Consider the following 21,238-nt stretch of genomic DNA (forward strand, 5'->3'; position numbering starts at 1 on the left):
ACTGACTCCCCTGTCATTACCTCCCGTGGCCACCAGTCCCTTCACACTCACAACTGACTCCCCTGTCATTACCTCCCGTGGCCACGAGTGCATTCATACTCAAGAGTCCCATGATTCATACTTAACATTATTAGTAGTTAATAAAAGGGACTCGATGAGACATGCAGTTTTCTAAAATCAAAAGACAAAACGGCTTGGAGGGAAGGGGGAGGAACAGAAAAGTGTTTCCAATATTTAACTCTTTTATTCATACATTTGTACCGGTCCAATTTCAAAAGGGATTATTATGGACTGCACAACGTGTAATACCTTCAGTAAGAGAACAGTGGCCGAGGGTAACATTATAACAGTCGAGTTCTCAAGCGACTTTCAAAAGGCGCGATAGGGTTATATAAAGACGGCGTCAACCCACAACGGGCTCAAGCAGCTAAGAACAATGTACAAATGTGTGAACAATATATTGAGAGCTTGACAAAAGCTGAACGAGACAACGATCCTTTCCGTAGGTGTGCAATCTCCGCGTTGACGAGTGTGAACCACTACGTCGTGATGCTGCGTTGCCCGGTCAATTAAAAGTGTGCTTGAAAATACATTTCTCCCGACTTCACATGCTCGGCATGCATCGCAGGATCGACAGCGTCGGTGAAGGTTCGCGTCACCGTGGGTGGAACGAACGTCGCGCTCCCCGAAACGTCGAAAGAAAACCGCTGCGGTGACCCGACACTGAACGGCATCGCAAAGCAGGACGGGAAAGTGTTAGTTTATAATTGTTTTTCCACACGAGCTTATATTGCATGTTAAGCGCTTGTTCGACTCAAGTGAGAATCGTGTAAAAAAAAAAAAGCATCCGTCTCCCCGTACATTTTTACACGTATTTATTTACTTAAGATATATATATTTTTTAAATGGTACATTTTTTTTTCATTTGTCAAAATGACAAATTCATTTCCCGTTGGAAATTCTTGCCGGCCGGCAAGCAGCTAAACACTGTCCCCCGTCAGAGGAAGGCCTCAGAAGAGGATGTCGGAGAACTACTTCTGAAGTCACTTCAATAGGCCTCCTTTATCCATCACACCCTTTGTATGCCCAGCAAAGTTCACCATACATCAGGCAAACGGATAGTTTTCAATTTTGGTCTGTCCAATTTAGTGAAAATGCAATTACTTTGGTGGTCTCAGTCCAGTCACATTTTGTGACTTGGCTCAGACCCATCAACCCACTAAATTTGATAACTCAGTTTTTAACCGTCCAGATTCAACAGCAGGATCTCAGCAGTGCCAAATACATCGTCCCGACATGATATGAACCTCCTGAAAGAGGACTTATTTATTTTCTTCAATCAAACTGACGGCGAAAACACGAGAGAAATAACAAGAGCAACAAATACAAGACAGATACATAACCCAAAGAGACGAAAGCAGCGGACTGCCACGCACAGGAGGACAGAGGGGGAGGTCGAAGTGAATGAGGTCGAATCAGACCTGGGGTCAATTACAGTGAACAATTACAGCAGCCTCGTTAACTCAAGCAACCATCGCAATTGCGTGGCGATCGGAATTGAGTACAGATGACACAATTTACAATCGTAATTGATCCAGAGTCTGGGTTGAATACAAGTTTTCCTGTTTGTAAGATTATACTCTCTCGAGTGGGGGGAGGGGGGCGGCTGAGCTCATTCTAACGGAAGCCCTTCGCTAAATTACAAGGCGGTACACGTTTGTACCTCTGTTTTTTCAAAAGCTTGAGCGAGCGAACAAATTCCCCGTGGGCACTCGCTGTGACTAAGCAAGCGCCGTGGGTGTGTGTGTGCGTGCGTGCACGTAGCCTGGCACAAGCGCCGTTGCGACATCACCGCCACTTAGTGGCGGTTGGCGGTTGCTGTCGGTGTGCGTGCGGGGGGGGGGGGGGGGAAAGAGCTGGGCGATGAATGAACGGTCAGCCCGGCTCAGACTTGGCTGGAGCGCGAACCGCCGCCGCCGCTGCGGCCGTAGTCGTCGTGCTTTGTGCGTTCGGAGAGCTTTGGGGTCGTGGGACGAAAAGGCGCCAAGGACTTTGCGCGACGCTCAGGCGAGGGAGCAGTAGCCCCCACAGCTCCCGGCGCCCGGCGTCGCCTCGTCTCTCCCAAGCTGCACGCCGGAGCGGCTTTGGCCCTGACCCTTGCTCTCCCACAGGCCGGGCGTCTGGATGATCTTTTCCACCAGCTCTTCGAAGGCGCACTGCACTCCGTCTCGCGTCTTAGCGCTCGCCTCTGAGCAGCGTGCACGCACGCACGCGGTGGTGGAACACGCGCGCACACACACACACACACAGGTCCCCCGCCGTGTAGACTTTAATAGACTGTTAGGGGCAAGTGCCGTTAAGCGAGCAGCACCTATGAAGGCCGGCACGGCACACGAGGGGGGGTGTTGGTGGCCAACACCACGCCCGGCCGTCTTTGTCTCCCAAGTGGCGATGTTTTACACAGCACCAGGTACTCATTTGAGGCCGAGTCGACCTCGGGGAGGCCCGGGACCGGTTCAGATAATCGTCACCGGTGTTGGTTGTAAACGGGAATAGAACTCGTAGCGCAGCGCGCTAACCGCTGCACCACCCCTCATCCCACACACAGAGGGGTCAAGCGCTGTGCTACAAACACAGGACGCATGATTATTTGTACTCGTGCTACTCTTATCGCACACACACTATCACGAAGGAACTTTGATTTCGATTTAAAGCTTTCGTGACTGCAGGGATTAATCTTCTTGGTTCTTTCGGTAAAGTCACGTAGAAGGGAAGTAATAAAATAATAAAAATAAAACATAATAAAATAATTCTCACGACGCGCCCTTTCCCCCCCTCCCAACCCAGCTTATATATACGCTCCAAGCTCGTGTGCTGTTTCATTCAGACGCTGTCTCCCCGACAGACCTGGTTTTCACCTGAGGACGGCTGCTTGCGTTGTGGCCGAAACGTCGTGAGAATTATTTTATTATGTTTTATTTTTATTACTTTATTACTTCCCTTCTACGTGACTTTACCGAAAGAACCAAGAAGATGAAGGAACTTTGCTTTACAGACTGATCTTGTCTGCCAGGAGGGGTAAAATGTAAGTGATTTGTGGGCGATTTTATTTTTCTTTAGGGAAATCCGGACAGTGATGCCGTCACAGATGGCGAACTCCGTTTAAATAACGTCACAGGTCCTTTCACGTCCACAGGTATGGGTCGGCAAAATGGTTGGAAGTTTTAAATACGATAAAGCTAGTTTGTGGTGCTAAGAAATAAAAATCAATAGCAAAGACCTCCAGTAAAACCTTGGATTGCGAGTAACTTTGTCTGCGAGTGTTTTGCAAGACAAGCACATTTTAAAAATAAATATTAATTTGATAAACGAGCGAGGTCTTGAAATACGAGTAGTACGTGTATACGCTTTGTCTGCCGAGCGTCACGTGATCACAACTGATATACGAGTGCTTTAGATTACAAACACGTTTCCAGAAAGAATTATGCTCGCAATGCAAGGTTTTACTGTAAAAGAAAATGTGTTTACCACATTGTCTTAGGGGTAAATCCAATACAGTAACACTGTACGATTCATCCTTTTAAAAAGGTGGTAATACATAGATTTCTTTCAACCTTATCACATGCATTATTTAACAGTGTCAGAATGTGTCAATTTGATTCTGGTTCATATGGACTTAGGTAAAAGCAGAAGTAGATGTGTAAGCTGCTGACAACTACTGCACTGCATTTTAAAGATTATACTATGCTCCCGAAAGTAAGATGCACCCCATACTTGTGCCTGGTGTCAATAAAGTTATACGAATCTAGTCACACACACCTCCAAGATTCATACTCTTAGGTTTTTTTCGGTAAAGTCACGTAGGTAAAAAATAAAATTAAAAGTTAATAAAAGTAATAATGGAAATAAAATAAAATAATAAATCACGACGTTTCGGAGGCAACACAAGTCTCCGTCATCAGGTGGGACCGTCACAGCTAAAATTACTGCATCCATGCAGTTGCCTCCGAAACGTCGTGATTTATTATTTTATTTCTACTATTACTTTTATTAACTTTTAATTTTATTTTTTACCTACGTGACTTTACCGAAAAAATCTAAGAGTATGAATCCTTGCAGTCACGAAAGTTTAAAATCTAGAACTTCCAAGATTATCCGATGCTTTAAGATACAGGTAGAAAAAAAAACAATGCGTCTTACAATCCTAAGAAGTAAGCGTGCGTGCGTGCGCACGCGCACAGATAGACTTACCGATGAACAGCATGGAATGTTTCCTGGCAAACTTCAAACCTTCTGTCCGATCCAGAACTCTCCCATCCTGCAAGCACAATCAGGAAGTGGCGGCAGAGGGTAGAAATAAAAACAACTCCCTCCACCCCTACCCACCGCGGCGGCTTTCGGCGTCAACAACAATGCCTTTTACCACCGAGCAAATGAAGGAAAGGTTATACATATCCTTTGGTTCTTTCGGTAAAGTCACGTAGGTAGAAAATAAAATAAATAAAACATTAAAAAAATACAACTAAAAAATCGTAAAGAAACAAAAACTCACGACGCTTCAATCGCAAACCACAAGCGGTCATCGCCGCCTAATGACGACCACTTATGTTGCGATCGAAACGTCGTGCAGTTTTTAGTTTGTTATTTTAATTTTTATTCTTTGTAAATTTTATTTTCTATCTACGTGACTTTACGGAAGAAACCAAAGAGTATGAATACTTGCAGTCACGAAAGCTTCAGTCACGAAAGTTTACGTCAGAAAGGTTACAAACCACTTGGTGCAATGCTCTGAAGAAGGGGCACTGCGAGATCGACTTAGAGAAGCCTTGCCAAGGTTAATTTTTTTGACACGTTTGGGACCTCAAATGTAAATAAAAACCTCCGTGAAGCTGGCTGCCTACGATCTCTAACAGTCGACACTGGGTTTTTTGTTTTACGATAAAAAGATACATTTTCACAATACGACTATTCATCGCAAGATCGATTCCCCATACTTGTTTCGAGCTGTGTTTAAGCATTTGAGTTGCTTGTTCGTGTGCTTTTCCGTACAAGTAAAAAGATTACTCCACTGCAGCCGTCGACTGCTGAAACGGATCTCTACGTCGCCAGGGATGAAACCCGTGTCTGGCCGCTAAACCGTGACATGTTCATCCACGCTTTGTATCGTCTCCAATACCGCTTAGAGATTTAAAAAAAATTAAAGATGAAGTCATGCGCACATGGTATAGAGCGAGCTAATTTTTTGGCGCAGCATCAAGGCCAACTCCCCAGGGGACTATCCTTTTACTCAGGCGCAGAGTACGCCGCGCGCATGCGTACGCCGTGATCTATGGCTGTTGGTCACGTTCCCGTGATGAAGTGCATGCATGTGCAAAAAAACGTACACAGGAAGCACAGCTACATCTGCAGGTTCGCCGTTTCAATGCAACATTTCATTTATTTTTGTTTCATTTCGTTTCCTGCGTGACGTAACAACATCCCACAGCTGCCAACAACTGTTTCATTATCCAATCTTAATGCTCACAATATTTTCCCAGCACAGTTAACGAGGCCAAACGAAACATTCTCCGGTGGAACGCTTGCAAACAACAAGCAGGCAGTTAGTGTGCTCATATTTTTTTTTATTTAGCTAGCGTTAACTTATTCTTGGTTCTTTCGGTAAAGTCACGTAGAAGGGAAACAATAAAATAATAAAAATATTAAACAATTAAATTCTCACGACGTTTCGACTGCAACACAGGCAATCATCATCAGGTGTGAAATCCACAGCAAGAAAATTTGAAAAAAGTGGCGTTTTTTTTCTTACCGAAAGAACCAAGAATATGAATCCCTGCAGTCATGAAAGCTTTAAATCTAAATTTAGCGTTAACTTGTTGTGCTATGAGAGTATTCATTTTAGCCGGGAAACCTTATTCTATGTTGATGCCGATTAATACTGTGGGTGTGTATTTTCCATCTTTAAAAAAGGATCCTGTGACGTCATTCGCAAAGAGTAAGCCCATTGTGTGCTGGGGTGTCACGGTCTGCCTTCGCCAAAATTTAAAGTGCACGCACAAAGTACTCCACTGGGATAATCACGTAGCAACATTGCCCCTTACTGCAAAACCACTGCACACCATGCCTGTTGAACATTGCGTGCTTTCGTGATGGTAGCATGTGTGTATATTGAACTTACTCTTTGGTTTTCTCGGTGAAGTCACGTAGATAAAAAATAAAAGAAATGAAAACAACTAAATTAAATCATGACGTTTCGGAGGCAACACAAGCTTTCCGTCTTCAGGTGGAACTGTTACAGCCAAAGTAGCTGGAGTACTACAGCGACCGTTCCAGCCAAAGTCGCTGTAGTACTAGTCGCTGTAGTACTAGTACTACAGCAGTATTAGTACTACAGCGACTACCTGAAGACGGAGGCTTGTGTTGCCTCCGAAACATCGTTATTTAATTTAGTTGTTTTCATTTATTTTATTTTTTATCTACGTGACTTCACCGAAAAAAACAAAAAGACTACCTGAAGACGGAAGCTTGTGTTGCCTCCGAAACGTCGTGATTTAATTTAGTTGTTTTCATTTATTTTATTTTTTACCTACGTGACTTTACCGAAAAAACCAAAGAGTATGAATCCTTGCAGTCACGAAAGCTTCAAATCTAGAATTATGTTGAACTTCTTTCGCATCGTACATAGCAAACCGTGCTCATGGACAAATAGGTAAATACAAAAGGCTGTTAAAGAAATTAATTTTAAATCTAGATGATTAAAAAGTGCATAGCTCCAGTGGCTTCCTAATATCAGAAGAAAAAGACTCAGAGACCCACAGAGATCAAGACTCGAATCGAACCAGAGACCCACAGACACCCAAAGAGATTCAGAGACTCAAATAGAACCACAGAGACCCATAGACACCCAGATAGATCCAGAGACTAATATAGAACCACAGAGACCCATACTCATATGTATGTTGAACTTCTTTCGTACGTAGCCAACCGTGCTAATCGGAGGTGCAGGGGAAGGACAACTTGCTCTTTTACGAATTGTGCAAACACCAAATGATTGATTTGATGTTCTACTGACTTGGGCCCTCGTGGAATGTGAACCACACAGAGGCGGGGAGATGTGCAAGGCTCACCTTGTCAATTTTGTTTCCCACCAGCATCTTGACGATGTCGCTGCGTGTGGTGTACGTCTCAAGCTCGCTCAGCCAGTTCTCCAGCTTCAAGAAGGTGTCTCGCTTGGTCACATCGTACACTGCCAAAAACACGAGGGGCACGTAAGAGAAATGCCCTTTGGTCGGTGCATTCTACCACGACGCTCGCTGCATAGCGCGCGGGGTGCATGGCTGGAGGGCACGGTTAAGGCAAAATGTAACTTCGACGCAGAAACGCCAACTTGACGGGGGAGCGTACTCAGCGTGGGCACAACAGCATTTCCCAAACACCACCTTCACCACCAATGCAGCAGCAGCACAACAAGTACCACCACCACTACTGAGAAAACAACAATATCACTTCGCCACCACCACCACTATCATCAGCACTCCTGCAATTTAATAGTGACTGCGCAATGTCATTTGCCGATTGCACAACACCACGTGGACACAACTGGGACGATGTGGTCACATATCTAATTATGCCCTGATGATTCTGAAAAACGGGTACACGTATATATTATGCATTTAACGAGTCATAACCGCCCCGAGGAAACCAGCTCACGTGCAAGTGCTACGCGATTGCTACATCACAGGACTGCGAGAGATTGCGACGCTTCTAAGCCTCCATCCAGCAGTGGAGAGGTCTTTGATGATCATGATAATGATGGAATATTAAAGCTCAGACCCCCCCCCCCCCAACAATGGAATGTGGAATTCCCACCACTAACTCAAGGCAACACCCTCAAAGGAGTACGAGGTTGTTGCTTGTTTAGAGGACAGAGACACTTTTGTTTTTGATTACAGACTGAAGTTGTGACTTGTACGTGTCCATGCACACTCTTCTGCGGGAAAAACACATCGTTCCAAAGGAATATTTAGTCGTGTTCCCTTCTAAACAAACACCAACATTTCACCACCGTAATTTAACAAATTCCTGCGGAGGGAGCTGGTAGGAACATTGGGTTGCTCGGTCAATGGCCAGGGTCAACGGCGGCGTGGTGTATTCCGCAAATATGCCCGACTGTGAGGGCGGGCACAAGCCGGCGTGAGTAGGTTAAACGTTTTATAAGGGCACCACGGGGTGACCAGCCCCTTCCCACCCAGCCCCACCCTCCCCACCCAGCCCCTCCCTGCACGACGGATGGACGGACACAATAATCCCCTGTGGGCTGGTGTAACCAGGAGGTTCCTAACAGTACAAGCTGCCATTGCTTTACACTGCTTCAGGAATGTATTTAGAACAAAGGTCCGTTTCTGTTTAACCGATTAATAATACCCATAACGGTTGGAACACGACCCCAACGTAAACATTCGCGGACGCATGTACCGCGCACATACGAGCCGATCATACACATAACGTGGCAATACATTTTAACATGTAGGCTTTCGCGACCAATGTTATTCATAATCAAAGTTTTTGGGTTTAGATCGCGTTATTTATAAATGTGTCATAACCCTCCACCACCCGACACGGCCAATCAGTAAAAAAGTGTCACGTTGACAAAAGACAAATAGTTCACTGCTTTAGCCCACCGGTGTGTTGAAGCCAAATTGTAAATGTTGTGGTTTCACGCTTCAACACACCGGTGGGCTAAAGCAGTGAACTATTTGTCTTTTGTCAACGTGACACTTTTTTACTGATTGGCCGTGTCGGGTGGTGGAGGGTTACGACACATTTATAAATAACGCGATCTAAACCCAAAAACTTTGATTGTGGCAATACATGTTTGCTCTGTAGTCAAACCACAACTCGAAAGTCAGTACGTCTCCTTGCTCATGTAAGTAAACTAAACTATTTGTTATTCACCGGGTAATGGAATTCACACCCTTACTACAACAACAGCAGCAAGAATGTGTATGTTGAACTTCTTTCGCACCATACGTCGCCAAACCGTGCTATTCAGAGGCGCAGGATGGTAACACAAACAACGATGGCAGTTTTGGGTGGCCGTCATCCAGCAGTGGATTGACCACGACCGATGACAAGAGCACGTTCAACATTCATGGCATTTATAACGAGGATAACAATAATGACAAGTGGGTGGGAAGTGCTTATCCCCCCCGTGTGTGTACAGCCCTGGGCCAGTCGCGAAGGCGACAGAGTCTGTTTGATGGCACACGTTGTGACATGGGCCAAATCGGAAACTCAAGTTTTTCGATCCCATAGGGATGATGGGAGAGTCAACGCCTGACCAGGAAATGTATTCAAATATTTAAACCTACTTTTTATTTGACCAGGTAAGGCCCACGGATCTATATAGCTCTTTTTCAGAAGAAACCTTGCTGCAAATGATAGCTCAAGGAAGTGGCTTTTCACGTGTACATTTATCGCAGGCAAATACTCTAAAACGCATATTTCTAATCGCGGAGGGAGAAACCGCAGGACCCGGAGAAAAAAAATCACCGCGACCACGGGGAGAACATGCAAACTCCAAATATACAGCAGGAGTCAGGGTCGGGATCAAACCCACAAGTTCCCGCATACCAGGCTAGGGGTCGTAACATCTCGCCACATGTGGCATGCCATACACAATGGGATGCCACCTCTTCTGCATCTGAGGCTATGATCCATAACATAACCATTGTTGATGTTCACAAACTCATTCAGTTTAGCCCGCGTAGCTACAAGAGCTGTTTTTTTTTTAAGCTTGCGTGTTCCTTAACCAAAGATTACCACCAAATCACTAGGAATGTGCCCAATCTCATCAGATCTCAGGAGCTAAGCGGGGTTTCGGTATGGATGGCGCTTGGATAGGCAACCATCTAGGTTGTATGTGCAACTTTTTCCACACCATTCGTAGCCAACCGTGCTCATCGGATTTGTGGGGGAAGGACAAAAAAATGTACCCGTAAAAACAAAGTTTTTCACTATAAATCCTTTATATGCGTGGCGGCTAGAGTCCTCTCGTCCTCTGGCTTGAGATGGCTGCCACCTATGGGTCAGATGATTGCCTGCCACCATTAAGCAATTGGTAATTAAATATAAACAAATTTTCCTAAAATGTTAAACATTTTGGAAAAAACGCACAACGAGTCTGTGTGCCAAATGTCAGCTCGATTGGATCACGGGAAGTGGGTTAAAAAACGACCGAAAGATTTGCACGGTCGTAAGCGCGCAAGCAAGCAAGTGAACTTAATATAAAGGATTTAAAAAAGGGCCGAATTATTGCAGACTCACTTTGCCCACACACATTGTGTAGCACGGAAGCACGGACTCACCGAGAATCACCCCCTGCGCTCCTCTGTAGTAGCTCGGCGTCAGGGTGCGAAAGCGCTCTTGGCCAGCCGTGTCCTGTGCGGGAGAAATTCAAAGTGCCGCGCGAAAGCAAGCAATTGCAAAACAAGGCTGCACCGTCACCGCATTTCTTACATTTCATATTCGACCCTTCTTAATCGCGCGAGGCTAATCGCAAAGGCCGCTACAGTTACACAGATAAATGTAATCTGCCAGTAGGAGGTGATCTTGCCATGTGGTTTCACCCGATTAAAAGTACATTTGAGCTTTACAAATGTGTAACATGTCCGGGGTAAAGAAGACTAGCCTGCAAGACAAAGAACATTTGCAATGCAACATAATGTCCACTGACCAGTTTTTTTTAACATGCAAAACAACGACAGTGTATCTTCTTGGTTCTTTCGGTAAAGTCACGTAGAAGGAAAATAATAAAATAATAAAAATAAAACATAATCAAATAATTCTCACGACGTTTCGGCCACAACGCAAGTATCCGTCTTCAGGTGGAGAACAGGTCTGTCTTACGTTGTGGCCGAAACGTCGTGAGAATTATTTTATTATGTTTTATTTTTATTATTTTCCTTCTACATGAATTTACCGAAAGAACCAAGAAGATGAATCCCTGCAGTCACGATAGCTTTAAATCGAAACGACAGTGTACCTTATTGCTGTTCCAGCAGCAAGCAGTATATTAAGTAGTATCGCTCTCTGATTTGTTTTTGGGTTGCATGTCAAGACATCGTGCCATCGTTTGGCACGATGTCTTGACATTCTGTTCCACGTCCTGGGAGATTGGTTAGGAACTGTCCAATCTCACCACCAACTTTATTCAGGTCCTTGAAGAAGCTACCAGCACGTGGAATCGAAAGGCATCACGTCCAAATGAACATGCGGTACAATCTGAAAACAACCATGCGTCGAGAGCGAAACAGCGCGACCACGAACACCCGTGCAGTAGGATCACCTACGATATTACTGAATTGCCTGCACAGCACAACGCTTGAACGTGAACAGAAATCCACCCTTAATTTCCACAAATGGATGGCGTGCGACAACGAGCCGAGCGAGCGCTCTGGCGACTCACCCAAATAGCGAGCTTTGCTTTGTTTCCATCCACAGCGATTGTCTTCACTTTAAAATCAACACCTGGAAGAAAAAAGACCCACAAAACACTGAGTACCCCCCGCTCAACCCCACAGAATTAAACACAAGGTCTGCACTGACAAAGGCTTTGTCTCGGGGGTTTCTAAGTAATGGCTTGAATGCCCGAGCCAAATGCAGACAACTAAACCAGCCAAAGTGATCAAAGGGTGTGGGGGGGCCAAAACGTGGCAATTAAAAACGGCGCTGAAGGCGACGAGATCCTTGGCAGCCACATTACGGTTGTCATGGTGCCCACCACCTCCCCTTCCCGATGATGTCATTCACGTGATGTCATTCCGTGATGTCATCTCGTTGTATATCCTCCTAACACAGCGGTTTCTCAACCTTTTTTTGGCGACTTGTTGAATTTTGTTTCAACCGAGTAACCATCAACCACCACCCCCCCCCCCCCTTTACCCGACCCAACGTGGTTCTTAAAAATAAATGTACGACTAACTTAGCCAAGCAACTGCAAGCGAATTAAAAATAAATCAACGGACGCTCTGCACGCGTGACGTAATTTGTTCACGCTCGCCGGCTACTCTTGGAAACCACATTGTGTACGGTCAATGAGTTTAAAAAGATCATTTATGTCGTTCAAGGTTACCGTGAGGATTAAACACTTGCCGTAGTTATTTTATATTGGCATATTTATACAACGTGATTAATGCACCAATTATTCTAATGTATGATATAATTTCACACATTTGTAGTGGGTACAAACTTGTCGGAGACTTCCTCTTAGAGGCTGCACGTTTATTAACAATAAACGCAATAACAGTTTTCCCTGACGCAAAGGGGTAAGGCCCCTTCCACCCGATATCCGGCTAGCGTGTCCTCTTCCCCCATGGGCTTGAGATGTCTTCAGTTCTTAGAGTGGGCGACAACTGCTGGTCCCGTTGAGGGGACCGGCTTTTATACACGAGTCGGGGCTCACTCCGCCCCCTAGCCGGGGTACACCCCTCTGGTTACGAGATAACCAGGGGGGGGGGGGGTGACCTTGGCTTAACTGCCACTCAACCTAAGCCTCCCATCTGCCCCCTGTTGACCTATCGGCGTAGTAGCAGGCTAACTTTTCCGTTGCGCTTTAATAATGGCGATACACATTTATAAACCACCCCACGTATGGCCAGGGGTCCGCGTACCCTCGGTTGAGAACCACAGTCTTAAAACACACTGTTGTTATCTCGAATTAAATACATCCGAGGGCAAAAGCATATGAGAAAGTGTTGCGGTAACCGTGAAAAGGCATGGTTTTTCTTCCTTGATTTTAAATATTTTTATTTCCTTACCGATCGTCGCAGCCAGCTCGGGGTCAAACGTGTCATCCGTAAACCTCAAGAGCAGGCTGAAAGAAGAAGAACAACAACATTCGAACGTGATGCACATCGTCAACCCACGAGATCGCCCCGCACAACGGCAGCTTGCGACAGGACGCCCCCCAGACAAACGAGGCATCGGGGCATGTAATGACTGCATCGATTAAAAACAATTCTCACGACACCCATATTGAACCAAGCGTAGGGAAATCAATTCGTTGCAAATCATCTGTGTGTTTTTGAGCCCGTGAGTCTTGTTCGATGGGTGGCCACCATGCTTAAGAGTTGTACACGGTGGTCTAGATGTCTTGTGACCCCCATTTAATTCTCTAAAACTTCATGTGTTTACTTACATATCAATCGGTGTGAAAACAGAAATTAATTGGCAAAGGAAAAAAAGCATAGAGGTCTGTCAGCAATTTGAGGGGGGTCACAAAACATCTGGACCACGCTGTAGACTCTGCTGCTAGTCCGCGTTGTCGGTAGGGGGCAGTGCGTGAAAATTCATGCACGTCAATTTACAGGTCCATATAAAATAGACATTTTCTTTAAAGTTCTGATTGCTATTTTTGGTTCTTTCGGTAAAGTCACGTAGAAGGGAAACAATAAAATAATAAAAATATACAACAATAAAATTCTCACGACGTTTTTTAAATTATTTTATTGTTTCCCTTCTACGTGACTTTACCGAAAGAACCAATAATATGAATCCCTGCAGTCACGAAAGCTTTAAATCGAAGTTCCAATTGCTGTCAAAGCACAACAGCCTTTAACCACAATTACCATCACCACGACCAACCACCACCACTACTGACCCAGCCGTGTTTTAAAGGCACAATCTGCGAGTCAGCGTAACTCTGTCTGCCCTCATTACAACTACAAACATCAAAAGTCACCACTATGACCACTATCACAACTACCAAAAGACAAAACAAAGATCCCTCCCCACCTCGTATAACCTTAACAGACTGTTGAGGCAAGTGCTGTTAGCGAGCACCTATGAAGGCCGACACTGTGGCACACGAGGAGGGGGCGGTGGGGGGGGCCAGCACCACGCCCGGCCATGGGTCACAATCCACTATTGGCATCCCCATCTCTCACAATCCTGAAACCTAACAATCCACCTCGCGCACGAACCGATTTCAATGCTCCGCCTCCTCAGTACGCGTCCTCCTCCTGTGAACGTTCCACTCCTGCGATGCCGCTCCGACATCTTTGCTGACCATCGGCCAGCGACGGGTGCCGTCCAAGCAGACTGACGTTTAATAACCGTTACAAAATGTCATCAATCAGCGCGTTTATTCTTATCCGTGTGCTCCGCTTTCTACCGCTCAATGAAATCACGAGCATTAATGTCGCCGTGCATCTTTGGTCAATATACTTTCTTTTTTTACACAAACCTCAACGCAGTCTTCTTATCAAACGTAAACTTTAAAATGCGTGTTAAAGGTCACTTCCTGCATGTCACAGAACATGATGCAATTGGAAGCTTGTGTGGTACTTCATGGAACGGATTGCTGTATCCACGCGAAAATCGCCGCGTCAACTCGTGGCACTGGCACTTCTCAAAAGGCCCTCCAGAGACACTGTACACAAGTATCAGTGGCTGTCCTCTCGACGACTTGACTTATCACTTTACACAACGGCGTCAAAACTCCCTGCATGCTTTTTAGCCACCAACAGACACAGACCCATCGTGGGTCAAGACCCATTGGACTGCAGGTTAGAGGCTAAATACCTTCAGCTTTGGCAGCACTCCACACACCTATTCGCACGCGGTGGTATTTTTTGCAGACGCATGCATACCGCACGCTTGCCCTAAATGTAAACGGGCAGACGCATTTATTTGGCCAGTATTAGTCTTTCACCTCCACACGCTGTGGAGATTACGAGCAGTGGAGTGCTAGAACCACATTTTTGGGAAACCCGGCAAGTGAGACGTGAGAGAGGTGGTGGACCGATTGTGTCAGAAAATACTTCAATTATCTAGACACAACAGCTTGGCATTGCATTTCAATTCAATACGGCTCTGTGTAGTGAGTAATAGACGACGATGATGATGACGACGACAACGATGGTTGAGTAATAAGGGATTGCATAACACACCTCGTCGACAATGATTCAACAGGACTCAATATGTTTGCCAAGTAAGTCATGCCGGTGATTAAAATACACTGACACACTACTCACCCCCAACAACTACATCCTTCTGGCAAAGTTTATTTTGTTCTGAACAACAAGATCATTACTGTACACCTTAACCACGCCTGTACGCCAAATGTGCTAACATTACTGAAGCATCTCAAACAAGCTTAAGGATTAGATTCTTATTCTTGGTTCTTTCGGTAAAGTTTTAGATGCTCGGAGTCATACATAATAATATTTCCCTTCTACTTGACTTTACCGAAAGAACCAAGAATATGAATCCCTGCAGTCACGTAAGGTTTAAATCGAGATTAGATTCTTCATTTAAAGCTTTCGTGACTGCAGGGATTCATCTTCTTGGTTCTTTCGGTAAAGTCACGTAGAAGGGAAATAATAAAATAATAAAAATAAAACATAATAAAATAATTCTCACGACGTTTCGGCTACAACGCAAGCAGCCGTCCTCAGGTGAAGAATGAAACACCACCAAGCTTGGAGCGTATACCCAGCTTAAATATACGCTCCAAGCTTGGTGGTGTTTCATTCTTCACCCGAGGACGGCTGCTTGCGTTGTAGCCGAAACGTCGCGAGAATTATTATATTATGTAGAATTTTTATTATTTTATTATTTCCATTCTACGTGACTTTACCGAAAGAACCAAGAAGATAGATTCTTCATGTTGCGCGCACCTGCGTTGTCATGTGTGTGTGTTGTCAAGAGCAAGACTCGTATCGACGACTTGGGTTAAGTCAACCCAAACTTAGAGAGACTGAACTGTATGAGAGCATGAGACTCATAAGCAACCTCAATAGACACTGTATGACTCCGAGCATCTAAAATTAAACGGGGGCTAGGTTGACAGGCATAGGCATGTGAGCTGAACACACTGTCACCATAATCGTGGTAAACATTGACTGCCTATAAATACTTCGTAACAACACACAACGTATTCTTGGTTCTTTCGGTAAAGTCACGTAGAAGGGAAATAATAATTAAAAAATATATATATATTAAACAATAAAATTCTCACGTTTCGACTGCAACACAAGAAATCATCATCAGGTGTAAAATCCACAGCAATTTTTTTTTTTAAAGTCACATTTTCTTGCTGTGGATTTCACACCTGATGATGATTGCTTGTGTTGCTGTCGAAACGTCGTGAGAATGTTATTGTTTAATATTTCATTATTTTATTATTTCCCTTCTACGTGACTTTACCGAAAGAACCAAGAATGAATCCCTGCAGTCACGAAATCTTTAAATAAAAATTTACCGCACAACGTATTAATAATGTTTTATATACGTTCTACTTTGCATCTCGCGCTTAATTCCATCGCCTGGATGAAGACCCTTCTTACGCCATGTCGGTCACGGAGAGGTTTTGTTTACTATACTTCATCATGCTGGTCAGAGGGGCGCCGAGGGGACGAGATGCTAACTACCTCGCCTGGTATACAGGAGGTCATAGGTTCGATCATGATGCTGACGCCTGTTGTATGTCGGGTTTGCACCTTGTCCATGTTGTCGTGTGGATGTTTCTCAAGGTCCTCCCGCTTTTTCCCTCCACATTTAGAAACACACGTTCAGAATATTTGGCTGCTGCTATACATTTCCACATCGTCGAGCCGTCATTTACGATAGCCGGGTCACTTCTAAAAAAGGACTATATAGCTATTTTTATTTACCTGGTGAAACTAAAAATGTTTTAGTTTAATTCCTGGTCAGGCATTGACTCTTCCCATCATCTCTATGTGTTCAAACAAAAAATTGAGTATCCGATTCGGCCCACGTTAAAATGTGCCATGGATTTTGTACGTCCTCTTGTCATCAGTCGTGGTCAAAATCCAAAGCTGGATGACAACCACCCAAAGTTTGTGCTACTATCTCGCACCTCTGATTAGCACGCTTAGTGACGTAAGGTGCAAAAGAAGTTCAACATACATACATATTTTTGCTACTGCTGTTGTTGTAGTGAGAGTGTGAATTCAATTCCTTGTCCCAGGCTCGACTCTCCTCCCATCATCCTTTCGAGGTCGATAAACACAAGTACTGCTTGGAGCAAGTCAGAATCAGAAACTGTATTTAAACTGCAGCAGGAATCCGTTAAGCTATAAAGCTCTTTTCACAGATGTCCAGGAGGGGCACCGGGTCAAAACGTCACGATAACCAACAATACAAAAACACGATAGAAGTGCAAAGTGTAGGAAATATAAATAAATCACTTACAAAAATACATACAAATAAATCTAAACAATTTATTTATCTAACCAGCCTTATGTCTTAGGACTCTAAGACTATAAACACAGAGATAAGCGCCTCCCATTCGCTGTTAACCTTGTTACAATATTTTGCTGTCTTTTCTTGGATTTTCTGTTTGCACATAGTCACTTTAAGATGTTTTCTTGTTCATGTTTTTGTTTTCTGTTTGTTGCGGTTGCACCCGATTCAAGAGCCGAATGGCTCACAGGGCTATACCTAATAAATGAACTTGAACTTACAAATATTATACTCGTTAGTGGCGTTATCTTCATCACCACCAGCGACGGTCAATCCACTCAATCCACTGCTGGCTGCAACCCTCCCCCCAAGCCTTCCCCATCCTTCACGACTCCGCTATGTGAGAATCCACCTCGCACTTTGTACATGACTTGGTTCCATCGCTCGATCTCCTTAAAAGAATGTCCTCTAGGACGCGTTTCGTTCGTTAACTGCCACTCCCGTCATTGTTGTACTTGATGTTGTTCAGAATATTTATACTGGAGGAATCCGATGAGCTATAAAGCTCTTTTTCACAGGTGTCCACAGTCGGGATAGGTAAGAACGATACAACAACAAACAATACAAAAACACGATAGGAGTGCAAAGTACAAGACAGGTAAGAAAATCACCCAAACACAAACAAATACTAAATTTTGATTTAAAGCTTTCGTGACTGCAGGGATTCATATTATTGGTTCTTTCGGTAAAGGTCACGTAGAAGGGAAATAATAAAATGATAAAAATATAAAACAATAAAAATTCTCACGACGTTTCGACTGCAACACAAGCAATCATCATCAGGTGTGAAATCCACAGCAAGAAAATTTGTGGATTTCACACCTGATGATGATTGCTTGTGTTGCAGTCGAAACGTCGTGAGAATTTTTATTGTTTTATATCTATATTATTTTATTATTTCCCTTCTACGTGACTTTACCGAAAGAACCAAGAATACAAACAAATACAACAACTAAACTATCCCCATCCTACTAGACAAAGCCCACCGAGGTATTCACTTATTTTTCAAAAGCGACCTGGCCACAAATGAGCATTGTTAATTCTATTTACATATACTGTACTGTGTAGTAATCGTTATTATCCCATGTCATCTTTGTTCGCATAATAATCCTTGTAACTTTTATTCTTCTTGTGATCATTATTAATCCGTTATCATTATCTTGGTTATTACGGTATTCTTACCGGTATTCTTACCGTTATTGGTTATACTTGTTGCTGTTATATTATCTGATGGTTTCTTTCGCCTGTTACTGTGTTACCATTGTTATACAGTAATTGTAAATACTTAAGTATGATCATCGTCACCGTTACTACTCATTAGCAGCGTTTTGATGAATGTTAAGAGTTGTTGGTATTCCTCTTATCCACGTCTCGTTTTGTCACCATTAACCTTGCTTTAACCACTGTTGTTTGTAATGCTTATTGTTACACATCCCGAGTGATATAACGCCGTTTAAGAGTTGGTCCACTCACTGGACTGAGTTTTTAGAGTGAACCAATCTGCCCCGATCTTTTGAGTGTCGTTCCCCCTCGAATGCAGTGAGGTGGCAATTTGTCCAATAATCTTCGGGTTTCTATCGGACAAAGATAAATCCTCACAAATGGAATCGACCAGGAAGCCCAGTGTGCAGTTGGACCTCCTCCTGAAAACTAATCTTGAGACTCAGCGAAGCTTTCCTGCATACATTTGCGTTATAATCGCAATGGTACGTGGTCATCCTTCTTGACGTAGTTATTATGTTGCAATTGTTACACCACTTATTATAATGATCACGTTATCACTGTTATTGTGAGCGTTTGTGTTCCAATTGTGAATAATATCATTTTCAGGTGATGAATATTGTTATAATTCGTTGACATTATCCTTGTTATTGATATTCTTGTTGTCAATGTTACTACTGCTGTTAATGCTTATTGCGATTATACCTGACACAAGTGGAGCGTACTAGTTGTCAATATTAGTGTTAGTCGTATTATTATCCTTGTCATTGATACGGGCGTTGTTTCCATTGTCCCAGTTATCGGCAATTTTGTCATTTCTACGATTGATACTGCACCACTAACAACAATCATCATCAGCCCTTTGTCATCGATCCACTGGTGTACGGACGTCTCGATAAGCCGCCGCCGCCGCAGACGCCACCGCTCATCATCAATACCATCGGCACGAGTTCTTCCTGCAATTTTTACTCTATAGATACCAATGATCACAAACTCGTAAGCCTTTACCAACAACACTCCGCTACGAGTCGAACTGCGACATCGACAAAAGCAAACAGAGTGACGATGGCGTCACCACAGGGCATCTTGCCAGGCGAGACGCACTTTCATTTTCACCAAGGCCGCCACGCGAAGTGCAGAATGCCCGGGTGACAGGTCATGGGGCAGACCCATGTGTTCGGGGTTAAGTGAGATGACTGACACATTGTATAAACTAAGCCCCCATCTCAAGAAAAAAACCAAAGTCAAAAGTGATTTCTTACTCGAATGAGCCATTGAAGCAAATTCCACATTCGCATGGCGGGGGCGAACCTATCTATAGGGCAACCGCTTCTGACTTCCCACAAATCCGCACTCATGTTATTGACCCGAGAGACGTACTAAACAAAGCCAGTGTGTTCTTCACTAATTTTCAGAGGGGGGGGGGGGGGGGTGGTGGAACTTTCACCGACAAGACATCACCAGTGTGAGGTCCGCCACACCATTCGAAACCATTGGGGTGTGACATCAACACGACGATGATGATAATGCTGGGGGGGGGGGGGGGGGGGGAAGGTGTTGTCACTATAATCTTTGTTTTGTTTTGTTGCTGCCACTGTTTGTGTCTTGTCAGGGACCCGCACCAGAGGTCGCAAACGGGTTTTGATTCCTTACCCGTACCCGGCCGCACCAGGGTCGCAAATGGGTACCCGTACCCAGCGGGATACGGGTACCCGTTCCCTACCCGAAATGAGTGACAAACGGTGACTCACCAGTGACTCTTGGCCTACCCGTACCCGGCCGCACCAGGGTCGCAAAAGGGTACCCGTACCCGGCTGGATACGGGTACCCGTTCCCTACCCGTACCCTACCCGTACCCTACCCGAAATGAGTGACAGTGACTCACCAGTGACTCACGGCCTACCCGTACCCGGCCGCACCAGGGTCGCAAACGGGTACCCGTACCCGGTACCCGGCCGGGTACGGGTAGCCGGGTATCGGGTACCCGGTTGCGACCTCTGACCCGCACTGAAGGCCACCATGGGCCCCGCCAGTGACCCGCGGGCCTTGCAACGAACACCACAGGGCTAAGCCAACCCCCGCAAGCAGGATTTGACCTCGCCCTGGGCTAACAAAACAACCAAACCACCACCCACTACCACTACCACCACCTCACCTGGACTTGCCAACGCCGCTCTCTCCGATGATGAGAATCTTGAGCGTGGTGAGAATGTCCTCCTCCATAGCGCAAGTCTCTCACCGGCGCTCAGCCTCAACTCGCCCGATGTTATCGAACTCGCGCTCAAATCACCCCGTATCGCCGTGATCCGCTCAAGGGCGAGGTGGTGGGTGTGGGGTTGAGAGAGGAACAACAACAACAACAGCAGCAGCAGCCGAGGAAGAAGCGCTGCCGTGAATTTTTTCTCCCTTGAGGCGATCGGCGCGGGCGGTGACGATCAACAGAGAAGGGTGGCGCAAGGCACGCCGGGAAAGCGCCACGCACAGGAAGTTGTGTGTGTGGTGTGGACGCGTCACGTCCGGTCACGTGCGTCGGTTGGTGTTGGCTTCCGGTCGCGGAGTTTTTTTTAAATTATTAAATTCTTTGTCGGCGCTTTGTCTTACGTCACGTCCGGTCACGTGCGTCGGTTGGTGTTGGCTTCCGGTCGCGGAGTTTTTTTTAAATTATTAAATTCTTTGTCGGCGCTTTGTCTTACGTCACGTCCGGTCACGTGCGTCGGTTGGTGTTGGCTTCCGGTCGCGGAGTTTTTTTTAA

The 21,238-nt window shown here is 45.0% G+C and overlaps 1 protein-coding gene across 1 annotated transcript; it reads right to left on the reverse strand.

The window, feature by feature from the left end:
- Window positions 1-222: 222 nt before the first annotated feature.
- LOC133358394 (ras-related protein Rab-18-like) lies at window positions 223-20,973 on the reverse strand. Its single transcript, XM_061576710.1, has 7 exons — window positions 20,642-20,973; window positions 12,816-12,871; window positions 11,465-11,526; window positions 10,365-10,437; window positions 7,125-7,243; window positions 4,252-4,318; window positions 223-2,248 (listed from the first exon to the last, which is right to left on the reverse strand). The coding sequence occupies exons 1-7, from the start codon at window positions 20,707-20,709 to the stop codon at window positions 2,064-2,066; spliced, it is 630 nt and encodes a 209-aa protein (XP_061432694.1). The 5' UTR covers window positions 20,710-20,973; the 3' UTR covers window positions 223-2,063.
- Window positions 20,974-21,238: the final 265 nt, after the last annotated feature.

Source organism: Lethenteron reissneri, chromosome 61, assembly GCF_015708825.2.
Source record: "Lethenteron reissneri isolate LAM-NWPU_2019-01 chromosome 61, ASM1570882v1, whole genome shotgun sequence".
NCBI lineage: Eukaryota > Metazoa > Chordata > Hyperoartia > Petromyzontiformes > Petromyzontidae > Lethenteron > Lethenteron reissneri.

Bases quoted from the DNA above. Each gene is read 5' to 3' on its own strand.
- LOC133358394 (XM_061576710.1), bottom strand. From the start codon at position 20,709: ATGGAGGAGGACATTCTCACCACGCTCAAGATTCTCATCATCGGAGAG. The intron at 7,244-10,364 runs GTGAGTCCGTGC...TGTTTTTGGCAG, and splicing joins AGCGCAGGGGGTGATTCTCG to TGTACGATGTGACCAAGCGA. The intron at 2,249-4,251 runs GTAAGTCTATCT...CACGCTGCTCAG, and splicing joins ACATTCCATGCTGTTCATCG to AGGCGAGCGCTAAGACGCGA.